The 13986-nt window shown below is 35.2% G+C and overlaps 1 protein-coding gene across 3 annotated transcripts in view; it reads right to left on the bottom strand.

Annotated features, from left to right (window-relative positions):
- The window catches only part of ITGBL1 (integrin subunit beta like 1), a 127201-nt gene that overhangs the window by 8165 nt on the left and 105050 nt on the right, over positions 1-13986 (bottom strand). For all 3 annotated transcript variants that reach the window (XM_068182546.1, XM_068182547.1, XM_068182548.1), the window contains one exon: positions 9805-9921. In XM_068182546.1, coding sequence (XP_068038647.1) covers positions 9805-9921 — 117 coding nt within the window. The remainder of the gene's footprint in view (positions 1-9804; positions 9922-13986) is intronic.

Below are 13986 nucleotides of genomic sequence, written 5' to 3'. Positions count from 1 at the left end.
TAAAGTGTGTACTATGGGATAGACAGACTGATGGGTGGACAGCACAGCTTCCCAGCAGGATAGCCTTCTCCAGTTCTCTCTTTCTTCTGTTAAAAAGGGTGCCCTAATGATGTCCAGAAAAGTGAGAGATAGGTCAAAGAAACTCTAGAACATGGGTGAGAAATAGATACTAGAAGTCATAATTCACGTTTAAAGAATGGAGGGAAAAGATAAAATAGAATTTAAAAAAAAATATTTGTAAAAAGGTTAATAAAAAATTGAAAATATGTTGAATAATAAACTGAGTAGAAAATTTGGCCAGGAAGAAGGGAAAAGTGCCAACAAATATAGACAAGAATATAGGAATGGAGAATAGAAATAAGTAAGAAATGTCTCCCAGCTAGAATTACATTTTTTAACATTGAATAATATTTCTGCATCAGAGACAAAAAATCCTTAGCTAATTAGTTACCTGAAAAGCAATTTATTAATACCAGTAACTTTTGTCGTATTTTATCTTCTATGTAGGACAAGGGAGTAGAAATGAAGGGACTGAGATGACTTGGGAGCATGGACTGCGAATAAGGGAACATGCAGGAGTATCCAGAAAAGCATGGAGCTGTAGGATGCAGGGAAGCATTTTTTTGTTTTTCTGATTAGTGAATTTCTCATGAGCCTCCAGTGCAACTGGATTTTGTAAACTCAGAGGTAACACTGGCAAAAGGCCAGAGGAGAGACAAACCCGGTAGTTTGCTGAAAGTGAAATTCATTCAAATTTACTGATAATCAAATACTTTACAAATTTTAATTACAAAAATACTGGGGGCTCCAAAGTCTTGGAGCTGTCATTTCCAGCATCTAAAAATTCAAAATAATTTTGTATCCCACACTCTGTATTGATCTTAGGGGTTTTTTATCATAATATATTATTGATATCTATTATATTTTTATCATATTTGTCATATTAAAGGCTCAGTTAATGATGGCACAGTCTTAATATGACAGTATTTCGACCCACTTCTAAAAATTGATAGCTAGCAATGATAAAAGTTTGATGCTACTTGAACTTTTGTGTCAGGCTGGGAAACAAGAACTATATGACAACCCAAAATACAAGAGGTAGAAAGCAAGCATCTATACTTTCCCATATGCCCCTTCCAGATAGATGTCATGCAGTTGTCTATATGAACTAACTAAAATTAAGTTTCTGTCAGAGCATTTTTATTGGTCTTATTTATTTTTAATTAGTAACATAGAGATTAGAACTCAGATTAGCGCAACTAACTAAGAGCAAAATATGCAACTGGATGTCACAACTGGAATATTATTTCTGAAGATACAAACAACTCTACTCTTTAGCAGTGAATAGTATGACATCCATGGGAATTTCAATGAGAAAATAATTTTAAGGCATTTTTCTTGTAGTCATGATGTGTTCCTGAATGAAGAGACTGATCATGTCTGTAAATACTTTACACAAGTCAAATAAAACGGTAATTAATAATCTATAAATTTACAGCAAAGAGAGCTTGCCGTTTACCACATAAAATTTGACTCGCACTTTTCTGTAAAGACAATTTCTCTCCTCATTTATGCCATATAAATCCTCAAAACATAAAGGATTATTTTGTCTCAAATAATCCATTTAAAAAAATAACATTTGTTCCTATCTGACACCAGCTTGGGCAGCTGCAACTTTTTGGATGCCTCATCCATTGAGGTGGCAAGTGTACAAGTGTTCAGCCCACTGCTTGTTAACTCTAAGCTATCTCATTTGACTGTGGTGGCCTGAAAACAGCTGCTTTATGTGTCTAGTTGTGAATATCCTCCTTGCAAATCATGAAAGAAAGGGGTAATCTGAGTAGAGTAGTTAAATCAGTATTTTATCATGTTAAGCAATTAATTTTGGCTGGACTTCTTCAATTAGAGATTTTTTTTTACCCCTAACTATACACATTAAGCAGATATACTGAGAAGTGCTGGTCTATCAATATTTCAGACCTAACAGAAAACAGTTAAAATCACAAACAAATTGCATTGCAAATGCTTATTCATAAAAAGCTATGTTAATAAACTTTAAATAATCAATGATGTTTTAAAAATTAGTCTCAAAGAATAAAGACTTTGATCTGGGAGAGGCAAAGACAAAAAAGATGGCATCAAATACTCTGTCCTTTTGCTTAGAATTACAAGTCAACCACAAGATTTACATGTGAAACATGAATTCAGCAAAAAAGCAAGCTGTGGCAGATTACTAGCAGGGGCTTGTTATAACCCAAATCAACCTGAACCACACTGGGCACCATGTTGAATTATTTCTTGGCATGCCTGGAATTGAAATTGTGCTGCTGTAGGAAATTTCGGTTTAGGATTACTCATGCAGCTCTTGTAGGTGTTCCCCAGAAACCTTCAGGATCATTTTGTAATACAAAAGGCAACACTACAGGGGAGCACCAGCACAATGAAAAAGGTGAAGAAATCATTCCAGAGGAAGCTGGTTCTTATTTACAGACTAACTATTACAAACAGATGATGTACCTGAAGGGCAAACTGAGGCCAGACCCAAGCAGAATTTGGCACCTCAGGAACAGAAGTTTCTCAGACTAATACAATATAATGTATTTTAAATGGATGAAAAATAAAAAGTTTTAAAAGCGTAATGAGAATATGAAAAATTGCAGCATAACACAGGATCCCTGATATAGAACACCACAGAAAATGAAACAAATATTTTTCTCTATATTTAAAGAGAAACAGGATTTCCATTTTTATTTTTTCTTCTAAATCACAGGACTCTCCATTACATTATTAACAGAAGAGAATATTAAACTACATATATCTGCAAGAAATATTTCCAGGTGAGCAGGCTTCATTACCCTGCCCAAATATGCTAAATGAGCTGCTAAAAATGTTCTTGGAACAGTGATTTTTCTATTTTTTGTTTTTTATTGTATAGCAGAAGACCAGAACAGTTGTAACAACTGCACCTGGAGAAACCTAATATAAATGTGAATTAAAATACTGTCTGTCTTATTATATTTTCAAAGTAGGTCAGTTAGTTTTGTCTAAGTCTAATGAAGGTGGACTGTGGCTCCAGTTGGAGTAACACAACTGTCAGGCAGTTCAGTAGCACCTTCAAGTGAAACACTGCAGCAAAAAGCACCAATGTCATTCTCACATCTACCTACCTAGAGAAAAGTGAAGAGGGACAAAACTAGAGCATTGATGAGATGGTGTTAAAGTCCTGCAACTCTGTGATATCCATGTCTGAAGAGATTTTTGCAAAACTTGGAAGGGTATTAAAAAGTTCTGAGGAATTCAGAGGGTGTCAGAACAGGTATTCTCAAACTACCAGAGAAAGACAAAGCAAGAGAGAAAACCTGTACAGAGAAAATCATGTAAGAAATGAACCAGCATTTCAAACAAGGGAACTATTGGAACAAACTTTCAAGTGATGTTGGTGTGGGCTACACATGTCTTAGGAGTTCTGAGAGCATGGCCTGCTCAGAGACAGACTTTTGCTGCACAAAGTGTGCAGAGTTCAACGTAGAGGAAGAATGGGAATAGTGTAATGGCTATTTATAGCCTACTAAAAGAGTTTCAACAGAAAAGCCCCTTTTGGATTCACAAAATTAATATCTATTAATCAACTTAAATGTTAATGTTCTTGCAATTCTTTTACTGCTCATTTGAGCAGAAAGATTAAATTAAAATGCTTTTCGCAAACCTGAATCATATTTAACGCTATCTGAAAAGCTAAACAAACTAAGTTCTCTGTGCATCTATGTAAAGTGTTACCTTTTCATACACCTACAGAAATGTCTGGGTGACTAGGACATTACTCTGTAGTGCATTTAAAAATTTAGAAAAAAATAAAATTAATGAAATTTAATACAGACTATGCAATGCCATTACTAGCACTGATGACTGTACTAGCTGCAGTCATCACTCTTGTATCTAATACCTGCTGATCCTTTCAAACTTATCTGTTGCTGCCCCTGGATGTGCCTCAGAGCTAGGATGAAGCAGTTAAACACAAGGACACAGGCATTGAATCATTAACTCTCTCTTAGTATTGTCAGAATACTAAGAAAACCCTAATTCACATTAGTTTTATTCCAGTTAGACTATGAGATCTCCACTATTTAATACCATAATTTTCACCTTTGTTAGCACCAGTTTTACTCAGTAAATGTGTGTGAATCGTTGGTTTGGTTTTCTGTGGATTTTTGGTGTTTTTTGGTTTTTCCCCCACAGGAGAATAAATTGCATTTTTAAATAAAAACACCATGATAAAATTTCTCTATTGAGTAATACATATATATAGAGAAAGTATATCTATCTAGTATATTCACTATCTATATATAGTACTGATTTCTGCAACAATTATTTCTTCAGATTCTTTGATCTAAAGAATATGGTCCCTGCACTAAAGATCCCTGGTCCTTGCACTTTTCAATGGAACAGATGAAAAAGCTGTTGGGTAGGATATAAACTTTTATTTTAACATGGTAGGAACCTCAAAAAAAATTAGAGGTTCAATTCAGATGCCCTGTGGCACTGGACATGCCCTAAGGCATCAAGGATATCCTCATGATGGCAGCAGCCAGGCAGGCACTCCTGTGTCCTTGTGGAGCCAAGCTGGGGTCAGGCAAGGGTAGTCTTGGGAATCACAGGAAATAAAAACTGCTTTAATTTGGGTGGCTGAAGACCTTGAAACTATGTGCCAACTATAATTGGAGAAGTCATGGTAGACTCAGGAGTCGTATTTATGAATTCTCAGACCAGTCAGTGACAAAACTTGCCTTTGTTTGGAGACTGACAGGTATTATTTGCCTTCCCTAATTTGTTTTTTACATATATTAGAGAGTTTCACAAATGTCTTATATACTTCTGTTTCTGTGGATCAACATTAGTGCAAGAAATGAGAAAATTGTCTGACAGCAACTGTACCATACGTAGCTTTGCCTAATGAAGCATATAATTAATCATAGCTCTCTCATTTCTATGGTTATGGTCTTATTGGTCCCTACAAGGACATGTTATCTGAAAATATCATGCTTCTGCTTCACTGAACAGATGACAAAAATAAATGTCATTCGTGATTTCTGCAGCATGGACCTGGAACTTTGATAAAAAGAAAGATTTTACATTTCCTGTTGTATATCTTATATTAAAAAAAAAACCAAAAAAACAACCAAAAAAAAAAAAAAACAAACAACCAAAAAAAAAAAAAAAAACAAAAAAAAAAAAAAAAACAAAAAAAAAAAACAACAAACAAAAAACCAAAAAAAAAAAACAAAAAAAAGGCAGTACTTCCTCTGAATCCAATTATTTAGCCTGACTGGATAGTAATGAAAATTTAATATTCAAAGGAACATGGCAATTAGGGGCAACTTATACCAGACTTTTGAGAGGGAGCTTTACCATTATACATCCTGGTGATGACTGTGCAATCCTCGAATCCATCACTATAAGAATGTGATATGGAAGTTTCTGTCTCATTTTTAAAAGTTTAAATCATTGGAAAGCTGGGAAATGTGGATTAAGGTATATGTATACCTTATAAACTCCAGATTTTCCCTGTTTTCTGGCAATTCATAGAGAATAACATTGGAAATCTTAATATCGGTGCAAATGATGCATGGATGAAAATGTGTAAGTAAGCACCAGAAGAAATCCCAGAATGAGGTCAAATGCATGACCTGCACTGATAAACAACACATTCACTAAGGAATGCATTATTTCATCAAAATCAATAGGTCTTTACTCTTATAAAATGACAATATGATGAATGTCATAATGACTTGTTGACAGAAGTGTGTGTGCTCAACAACAAAAGATGTCAATGCAGACACAGAAAATAACTTTTGTCATTATTTTCTTCATAATCCCAACAAGAACAGAATGTCAGAAAAAAAGAATGTCAAGAACTAAAGATGTCAAAAATCTAGAAGCACAGACAAAAGGTACCAGACTTGATTCAAGTTTACAGAGATAAAAGTAAAAAAAAGTTGTGAGTCAAAAGGATCACCCTAACTTTTGGGTCCTAAATATATAAAAGATGTATTTAAAGACCAGTTTGTTATTGTCAGTCAAGAAGAAATAAAAAGACCTACTGAAGACTTGATGGGTGGCATCTCTTGTCCATGTTCTGTGTGCAACACAAGGAATCCTAACCAAACTATTATATGCAGACACTTTGATGTTTGTAGTTGGGCATGAGAATGTAAGAAGATGAAATCAACAAAAGATGTGTCTAAGTGGTGAAAATTAATTTACTTGTGGATTTCCTAAAAAAATACTAACTTCCTCGCCCATAAAATCTCAAGCAGAGTTTTTCCTGCGCTGTTTTTTTACACTTAGAGAAGAGAGAGGTGTGAAGGCAAATCTGAGTAAGGAGGGAAATAAAGATTATCTCAGCATTTGCTCCAAGAATAAGTCAACTCCTCCAGCTTCCAGAAGCCTTTTTAGTATAATCAGAAATTCAAACTAATAATAACTAATGCCAAAAGGCAAACAAAAAAGATAATCTGCATTTACTGTTTGATGTGGTATGGCACAACTAGATTCCCTACAGTGTTAGGACAGCATTTTGGTGAGGATTGTATTTGTATGTGCTCTGGCCAAAACAATTAGTTAAAAAGTGATCAAAGTGGAATTGCTCACTTGAAAATAAAGATATCAGACTTAAAGTATTCCACTGCCATGAGTGACAAAGAACAGGTTTACTGGAGTGACCGGTCTTAGTTGTTTCTCAGTGTTAAAGACAGTGAAAACATTTATGAATAAACATTAAAAGGCCTTATCAAAGCTAATGTTCTTGTTGATGGCCCACTATTTGAAGCACAGAATGATATATTGATGTAATACAAAATGGGTACATCCATAGAAATACGTAGAGTCTTGTTATGAGTTACCTGTTACAAGTCTGCCTGCCCTCAGTCCTGAAAGAGAAAAAAACTCTAATGGACAACAGCTGGCCCAGTGAAATGGAGTAGCCAATGATGAAATCACTGTAAAACATGACTGGACACAGAAAGGAAACAAATACCACCTGAAAGCTTAGGATGCATCTGCAGCAGGCAGCACAGCCATAACCTCAGAGGGCAGAGAGAAGTATGTCTCACCAGGTTACAGGATGAGCGAATATGAGCAAACCTGGTGTAAAAAAGCAACACAGCATTGCCAAGGACTTGTGCTGGCAAACGTGATTTTCTGGTCATGTGGGAACCAAAACTACTTAACTTGCACATGAAAGACTCAAAGAACCAAGCAAAGCCAAAGGAAATGTGATGTTAAATACTTCTGTGGATCAACGCTGAAGTACACCTGGGAAAATCTTACATAATCAAAAAACCTGAACAGTAGGGAAGGGCCATTAGGTAGAACATAACTATCTCAAAAAGGCTGCATGAGGCACCTTCTCCAGTCTTAGCATATTAAGTCTATGTACAGAGGCACAGAAAAAGGAACACGAAGGAATGACCTGAAAAGTAGGTCCAGGAAGGTGAGTCTCCCCCTCCACTCCACTCTGGTGAAACCCCACCTGGAGTACTGTGTCCAGCTCTGCAGTCCCTAGTACAAGAAAGACATTAAACTGTTGGAGCAGGTCCAGAGACTATCCCCAGAAATTATGAGAGGATCATTCCTCTTATGAGGAATGGCTGAGAGCATTGAGATTGTTTAGTCTGGAGAAGAGAAGGCTCTGGCAAGACCTTACTGTGACCTTTCAATATTATAAGGGGGAGTATAAGAAAGACCGAGAGAGATTTCTTTACCAAGGTCTGTAGTGACAGAACAAGGGGTAATGGTTTTAAACTGAAAGAAAATTGGTTTAGCTGGGACATAAGGAAGAGAGGTTTTTATGATTAGGGTGTTGAGACTTGTAACAAGTTGCCAAGAGCTGTGGATTCCCCACCTCAGAAAATGTTCAAGGCCAGGCTGGATGGGGCTCTGAGCAGCCTGGTCTTAGTGAAAGGTTCCCCGCCCATGTCAGGGGTGGTTGGACCAGATGATCTTTAAAGATGTCCTTCAACCCAAACTGTTCTGTGATTCCATAATTATATGAATCAATTTCTAATAGCAGAGTGCTGTGAAATCTATGCTGAGTCCTCCTGCAAACTCTGTCTTTGTGGAGACATTAAGTCTCTATTCTTGGTACTGCATTGATGGACAGCTGAATTTTTAAGCGAATGACTCACTACAATCATGCAGAAACATGGCCATGGGATCTCATTCAGTTGTACCCTAATTTATCATAGCTTTCACCTCGTGTCTTTCTATCGTTGCATGGACAGCTGGTCTGGAAAGCAAGCTATTAATCAGTCTCTGCTGGCTGGAGAAGGCCAGTAACAATTCTTATTCAAATCATTTAGGTTGTCATTCACATTTCTCATTTCAGCATGCATTTAATCTGAAAACACTGGTCTTCCTTCTTTGTGCTTACAGGCACTCAGTGCTCACTGTCAGACCCCACACAGTCCAGCTTATATTGCTCTGAAGACAGATTTACTAGCAAGGGCTTATGTCATTACTATGATTGCCTAGGCAGCAACAGTGGTAGAAAAATAACAATGAAAAGAGGACAAGAAAAGATGAAAGAATAAGCAGTTCAACAAGACATTTCAGGAAGTTCAGGCTGAGATGGAAGCACAGACAAAACCAAAAGAAAGAGAGGGAGATGTAGTAATGTAAAACATGAGTGATATAAACAGAAAATAATTTTTTTTAGCATGGGTGATGATGAATTTTATGTCCCAACTATTCAATTTCTAATAAATATGAAACAGATTTTCAGTGCTTTTCAGTGTTTTTTATGTCCTTTACACAAAATTAAATTTCAATTATTTTTTTTTCTACCTACTCTTATTATTGAATTACTCTGAATGCTGTAAACTATTTTTAAGGCTGGTTAGACATTCAAACCAAAATTTTCTATATATCTATATTCTGCATGGCAGACACCTTGAAAAAATATTCCCTATTTCAGGGAAGACAGAATTTTTTATGTACATGAGGATTATGAAGCAATACATTCTTTTTCCTACATAGAAATAAGGAATACAATACAACGTGCCATTGTTCACACCAACAACTTTGTTAGTATTTAGAATCAAAGAGCCATTTTAAAGATGAAGCACATAAAAACCAGAAAGAGATCATTAATGATAAACATGATTTTCCTGCTTATAAAATACCATGTGGTATGCATGCACTAACATATCCAAAACTACCTTGAAATACTGCTAAACCCCAATATACTTTACTGAAATAACACAATGTAAGGTTTTCACTGTCAACACTAAAATAAACCATCTGCAATAAATCTACAATTATTATGACACTGTCTCTCAAGTATTTTACATTCTTTCATAACATATTTTGCTATTTTTTTAGAAAACTGTCAGTGAATACAAAATATTTAAAGGTTTTGCTGGTCATTAGTACCTTTAGGTTTATTACAACACCCTCAATAAAGCATCACAACTAAACACAATGTAAGGTTACCTAATGTTTTAGGGTTTTGTTTAAGTTTCTGTATTCTTTAATGAATACTGATGGAACTTAGGATAGACTACAGCATTTCCATTTATGTGTTAGCATTCCTGAAGTCTTAAAATAAATATTCTCTAACATGTTCAATACTTTTAGTGCTTGTTTCTAACAAAAAACTGCCATCTTATTATCAATCAATGATGTAAATAGTCTATACTGACATTACACTATAAAATCAAAGGGAACAGAAAGCTATATACTGTCAAGATTTAGTTCTGTTATGCTGTGAAATTCTGCTATGTTATGTGATATTAAGTGAACACATACCCCCACAGACATCACCATCTGCATTTTCACACTGTCGATCATCACATTCACAGTTTTTGCCATGAACTCTGTTGTCTCCTGGAGGGAAACAAGTGCACTGGCCACATTCACATCTCCCTGTAAGAATAAATAATTGTTAGAGTCATGATTTCTGTAAAGTAATATAAATTGAATAAACCCCAAGTTTATGCTGCATCCTTACACCAAAAACAAAGTACAAGTCACACTCCATTGATTGAAGTATAGCACATAAACACAATTAAAAAACAACCAAACAAACAAATACATAGCAAAACAAAACTACTCCTCCTCCATGGCAACCAGATGGAAAGTATTATCACTGTTATAATCTTAGTGGAAACAGCAACAATAAGCAATCACTGGCATTGCATGTTTTTCATATCTGAACTTAGCATAACTGAGCCAGTCCATGCTTATCTGCATAATTAACCTCTATAATTGATCTAAAATATTTAGCACATATCTCCAAAACACCAAGATAAATGTGATCAGAATTAAATAGTCTATGCACAGAGCTAAGATACTCTCTATTTATGTAGAAAAATAATTCTAAAAATACTCTGTCAAGCTTTTTGAAAGCAAAATCCCTGTAATTTTTCTTGTCTAGATCTGAAGAAATAAGCACAACCTCTGTCACAGTCTCCTCTTCCATCAATCTATTTACAGGAGAGCTCCCCAGAGCTTAAAGGGACAACATATTTATCCAAGCTCCCACAGATCTTCACTCCGAAACCCTAAGAGCAGTGAGTACTAAATAGCCAGATGTGGAAAAATTAATATCCAGGACAGTCCTCCACTGCACATATCTGACACAAACTTAATTCAGGTAATGAGCCCTAACTTCTAAGAGTTTGCCTCTGTATGTTTTTAAATTATTTTATGCAATGCTGATGAAAGAACATTCTAAATATGGCCCAAACCATGGACCGAACTCACACATTTGATGGGCTTGGGAAGGGATATTGTGTGTAAAAAATGGCCACCAGAGACATGGACTAATATGTAGAAAACCTGCCCTTATTAATTTAATTTAGCCACAGCATCAGTGAAACTCAGCTTGGGCCTGGTCACCGCTCTACTGAATGCAACCCCCGAATTTACAGTATTGCTGGAAAGTAAAATAATATCCTCCAGGTGCAGCCTTTCATTATGCAACCAGACAGTTCACAACACACTGCACTAATTTTTCCAGCATTTGCAGAAATATTTTATTGAACAGGAAAGGACTTTTAATGAAAACCTCGTTAAAGGTTTTCTAACTGTAGGTGTCATGAGAATAAAACCCTTTAGGGTAAGGTACTGACAAATGATTACTTCTTTTCCTTCTTTTCCCAACTTCTATCCTTAATTTGTTGTATTTGTTTGTGGGGCTTTGGGGTTTTTTTTTTTTTTTTTTTTTTTTTGTTTTGTTTTTTAAAGAAAACACTCTAGTTAAGTTGGAATAGGGAGAGATCTTTTTAGTTTTGGAAAAAAACTTCTAAGCTCATTTTAGAACTTCTATACTCTTCATCTTCCCAAGCCTCAACATACATTGCACTTCTGAGCTGACATTTTATGCACCAAGATTCAATCTAGAAGGACATAAAGTGCAAGAATTTTAGAAAAGACATACTGATAAAGAGAATTAGAGTAAATACTTCTTAATAGCTTTATTATACGCATAGTTTAAAACTATGCTTCATTGTCAATTATATGAGGATACTTTTTTCAGAAAGAAACTTTTTATTGGAAGTGCATCTACTGCACCATGAAACAGAGTTGTGCTTAGTAATCATGTCAAAATTTAAGATATGACTGTCTACAGAAAATATTATGTTATTGGCCTGCATTCTCTAAGCTATAATTATTTGTCAAGGACAGCCACATTAGAAGCTGGAAAAGAAAAATCCTTAGTGCTTAAATATACAGAGAATTTTATTGAGTCTAATTTGTCTCTTTTTATGCATTCACCTTAGGCAACCCGATCACTTTTGCCAAGATGTCACATCAGCCTGCCCCAAGGAACTATCAGGAACCCGTAGGCTGAGAGAAACCTGATGAACAGGACCCATCTGTTGTGGAGACTGTGGTATAAACAAAAGAAGAATCTTCAGCAGTGGTCTCCTAGCCAGTTTTTGCTATAATAAGGATGCCTGAAGATGGTAAAATAATTTCAAACAAACTGCTTTGACTAGAGGAGTCTTTAGAGATGGAAAATCCTTGAGAGGAATGAGCAAAGGAAGGTCCTGTAATAAGGATCCTGCATGTTCTGTAACTAAGCATTATCTTCTGTAATGCTTAATTGAAGAAGTCAGAGTCCAGTGGCTGGTCCCTTGCGCTGCAACGGGAACAGGCTCCTCTCAGTCCCTGCTGCAAGTAATATTTATTCATTTTAGTTGATGTGCAACAGTCTCACCAGCATAAAAATGGAGGGAAGCCCATCCCTAGACAGAGCACATTTTTGTCATGTAAGAGATACAGGATCAAAGGGAATTTAGGCCCTACTTTCTCAGTCTGTGCCTCACTTTTTTTTTTTTTTTTTTTTTTTTTTTGCCTGACTCTCACCTAAATTCCACCTAAATATGGTTTAGATCATCCAACTGCAGACCTCAGCAGAATTGAAAGTGTCTTGAAAATAGACAGAAGCTTCAGTCAGCAAGTACTCTAGAAAAGGATTTCTTTGATCTCTTTCTTTATTTTTAAATACCCAAAAATACAATTACAGTAGTTTATTACACTGCTGCTGAAATTGACACTCAAATTATTAGTTCCTATGCTTTTACAAATGTTACAAGATCAGCATGGGGAATTAATTTAATGGTGTCACTAAATAACTGCCACTTTGTACTGGCTATAAAAATATTCTGCCTCCACAAGTAGTGAGATTTTGGTTAGATTATGTAAACTGGGCTCACTCTAAGGAGATAATTTAAAAAATAATTAAAGTCCTATTGCTTCTGAACAGCTAACTATATAGTATGTATCTTCTGCTGAATACAAGAAGCCACACCTTATTCTGTGATCTTCTTCTCTTAGCTATTGTGATAAAATACTTACCAAACAAATTCAATCATTTGAAAGTAACTTGAAGCTCACATTCTACTGAAAAGGGATCAGCACTTTACTAAACACACTCCTTCTTTGTATAGAATAATAGGTTTACCATAGCAACCTGATTATACAGGGAAAGCTACTGCCATACATCCTAAATTTTCTTTAAATTCCAAGGCATATAGAAACAATTAAACATTGGATGACTATAATGTTCTGCACCTTCTCACCCATCTGTGCAAGAGCTACACTTAATGAGTAAAAAGAAACCAGTTGACCTCAGACATTTAACAGAAAGTGGCTTCCACTTTTCCTCACTAAACACAGAGGGTAAATGTCATTATCAGACAGCTTCAGATGAAGGAAGCTTTATGATAGAAGTTATATGAGCTATTAGCATTGAAATGCTTAAGCTACTTACTGCAATGCAAGATGCTAAGAATAGAATAATTATACAAGACATTTATTTGCCTACAGTCTTAATATTTCCTCACAGTTCTTCCTCCCATTGATGTCAATAGGAGTATTAACTTATCACTAATAATTGTTAGTGCTTGAAGAGTGACAAAAGATCAGCTTAGGTTTAGGGTTTTTTTGTTTTTAAAGGGAATTAAAGTGCCACATCTCATCAAAACAGATGTTCATTAGATAACTGACTCTAGAATTCTAAAGAAAAGTGCTGTAAGCTTTTAGCTTTTGATTTTATTTCCCATTTACTATAGAATTTTTTCATTCCTCATGTCCAACATTTATAAAAACATAACTAAACAATTTCTAGATTTACTTTACCCTGTTCCCATGCAAATTACTGTGACAATTAGCTGCTTGCATTCAAACAAATTTCCAGTTGCCTATAAAGACTGACTGAAAATTTCCTTTGTAGAGGTAATTTTAAAAATCTCTGATAGAAGTATATACATATTTTTAATAAAGCATTTTTACCCTGTTTTTGTCAGCAAAGGAAGAGATAGTAACAGATTTCAATGTAAAAATAAACACTGAATATAATAACATATAGTTCATTCTCTTTCCCCACCTGTAATTCTATAACATAAAGGATTTTTCTGTGCAGGATGATGAATTGTTATCTTTTAAATAAAATAAAGCCTTCCTTTTGTTTTTGCTTTTTTG

This window comes from Anomalospiza imberbis, chromosome 2, assembly GCF_031753505.1.
Source record: "Anomalospiza imberbis isolate Cuckoo-Finch-1a 21T00152 chromosome 2, ASM3175350v1, whole genome shotgun sequence".
Taxonomy (NCBI): domain Eukaryota; kingdom Metazoa; phylum Chordata; class Aves; order Passeriformes; family Viduidae; genus Anomalospiza; species Anomalospiza imberbis.
The sequence above is the reverse complement of the archived record's forward strand: the minus strand, read 5'-3'. Positions and strand labels throughout refer to the sequence as shown.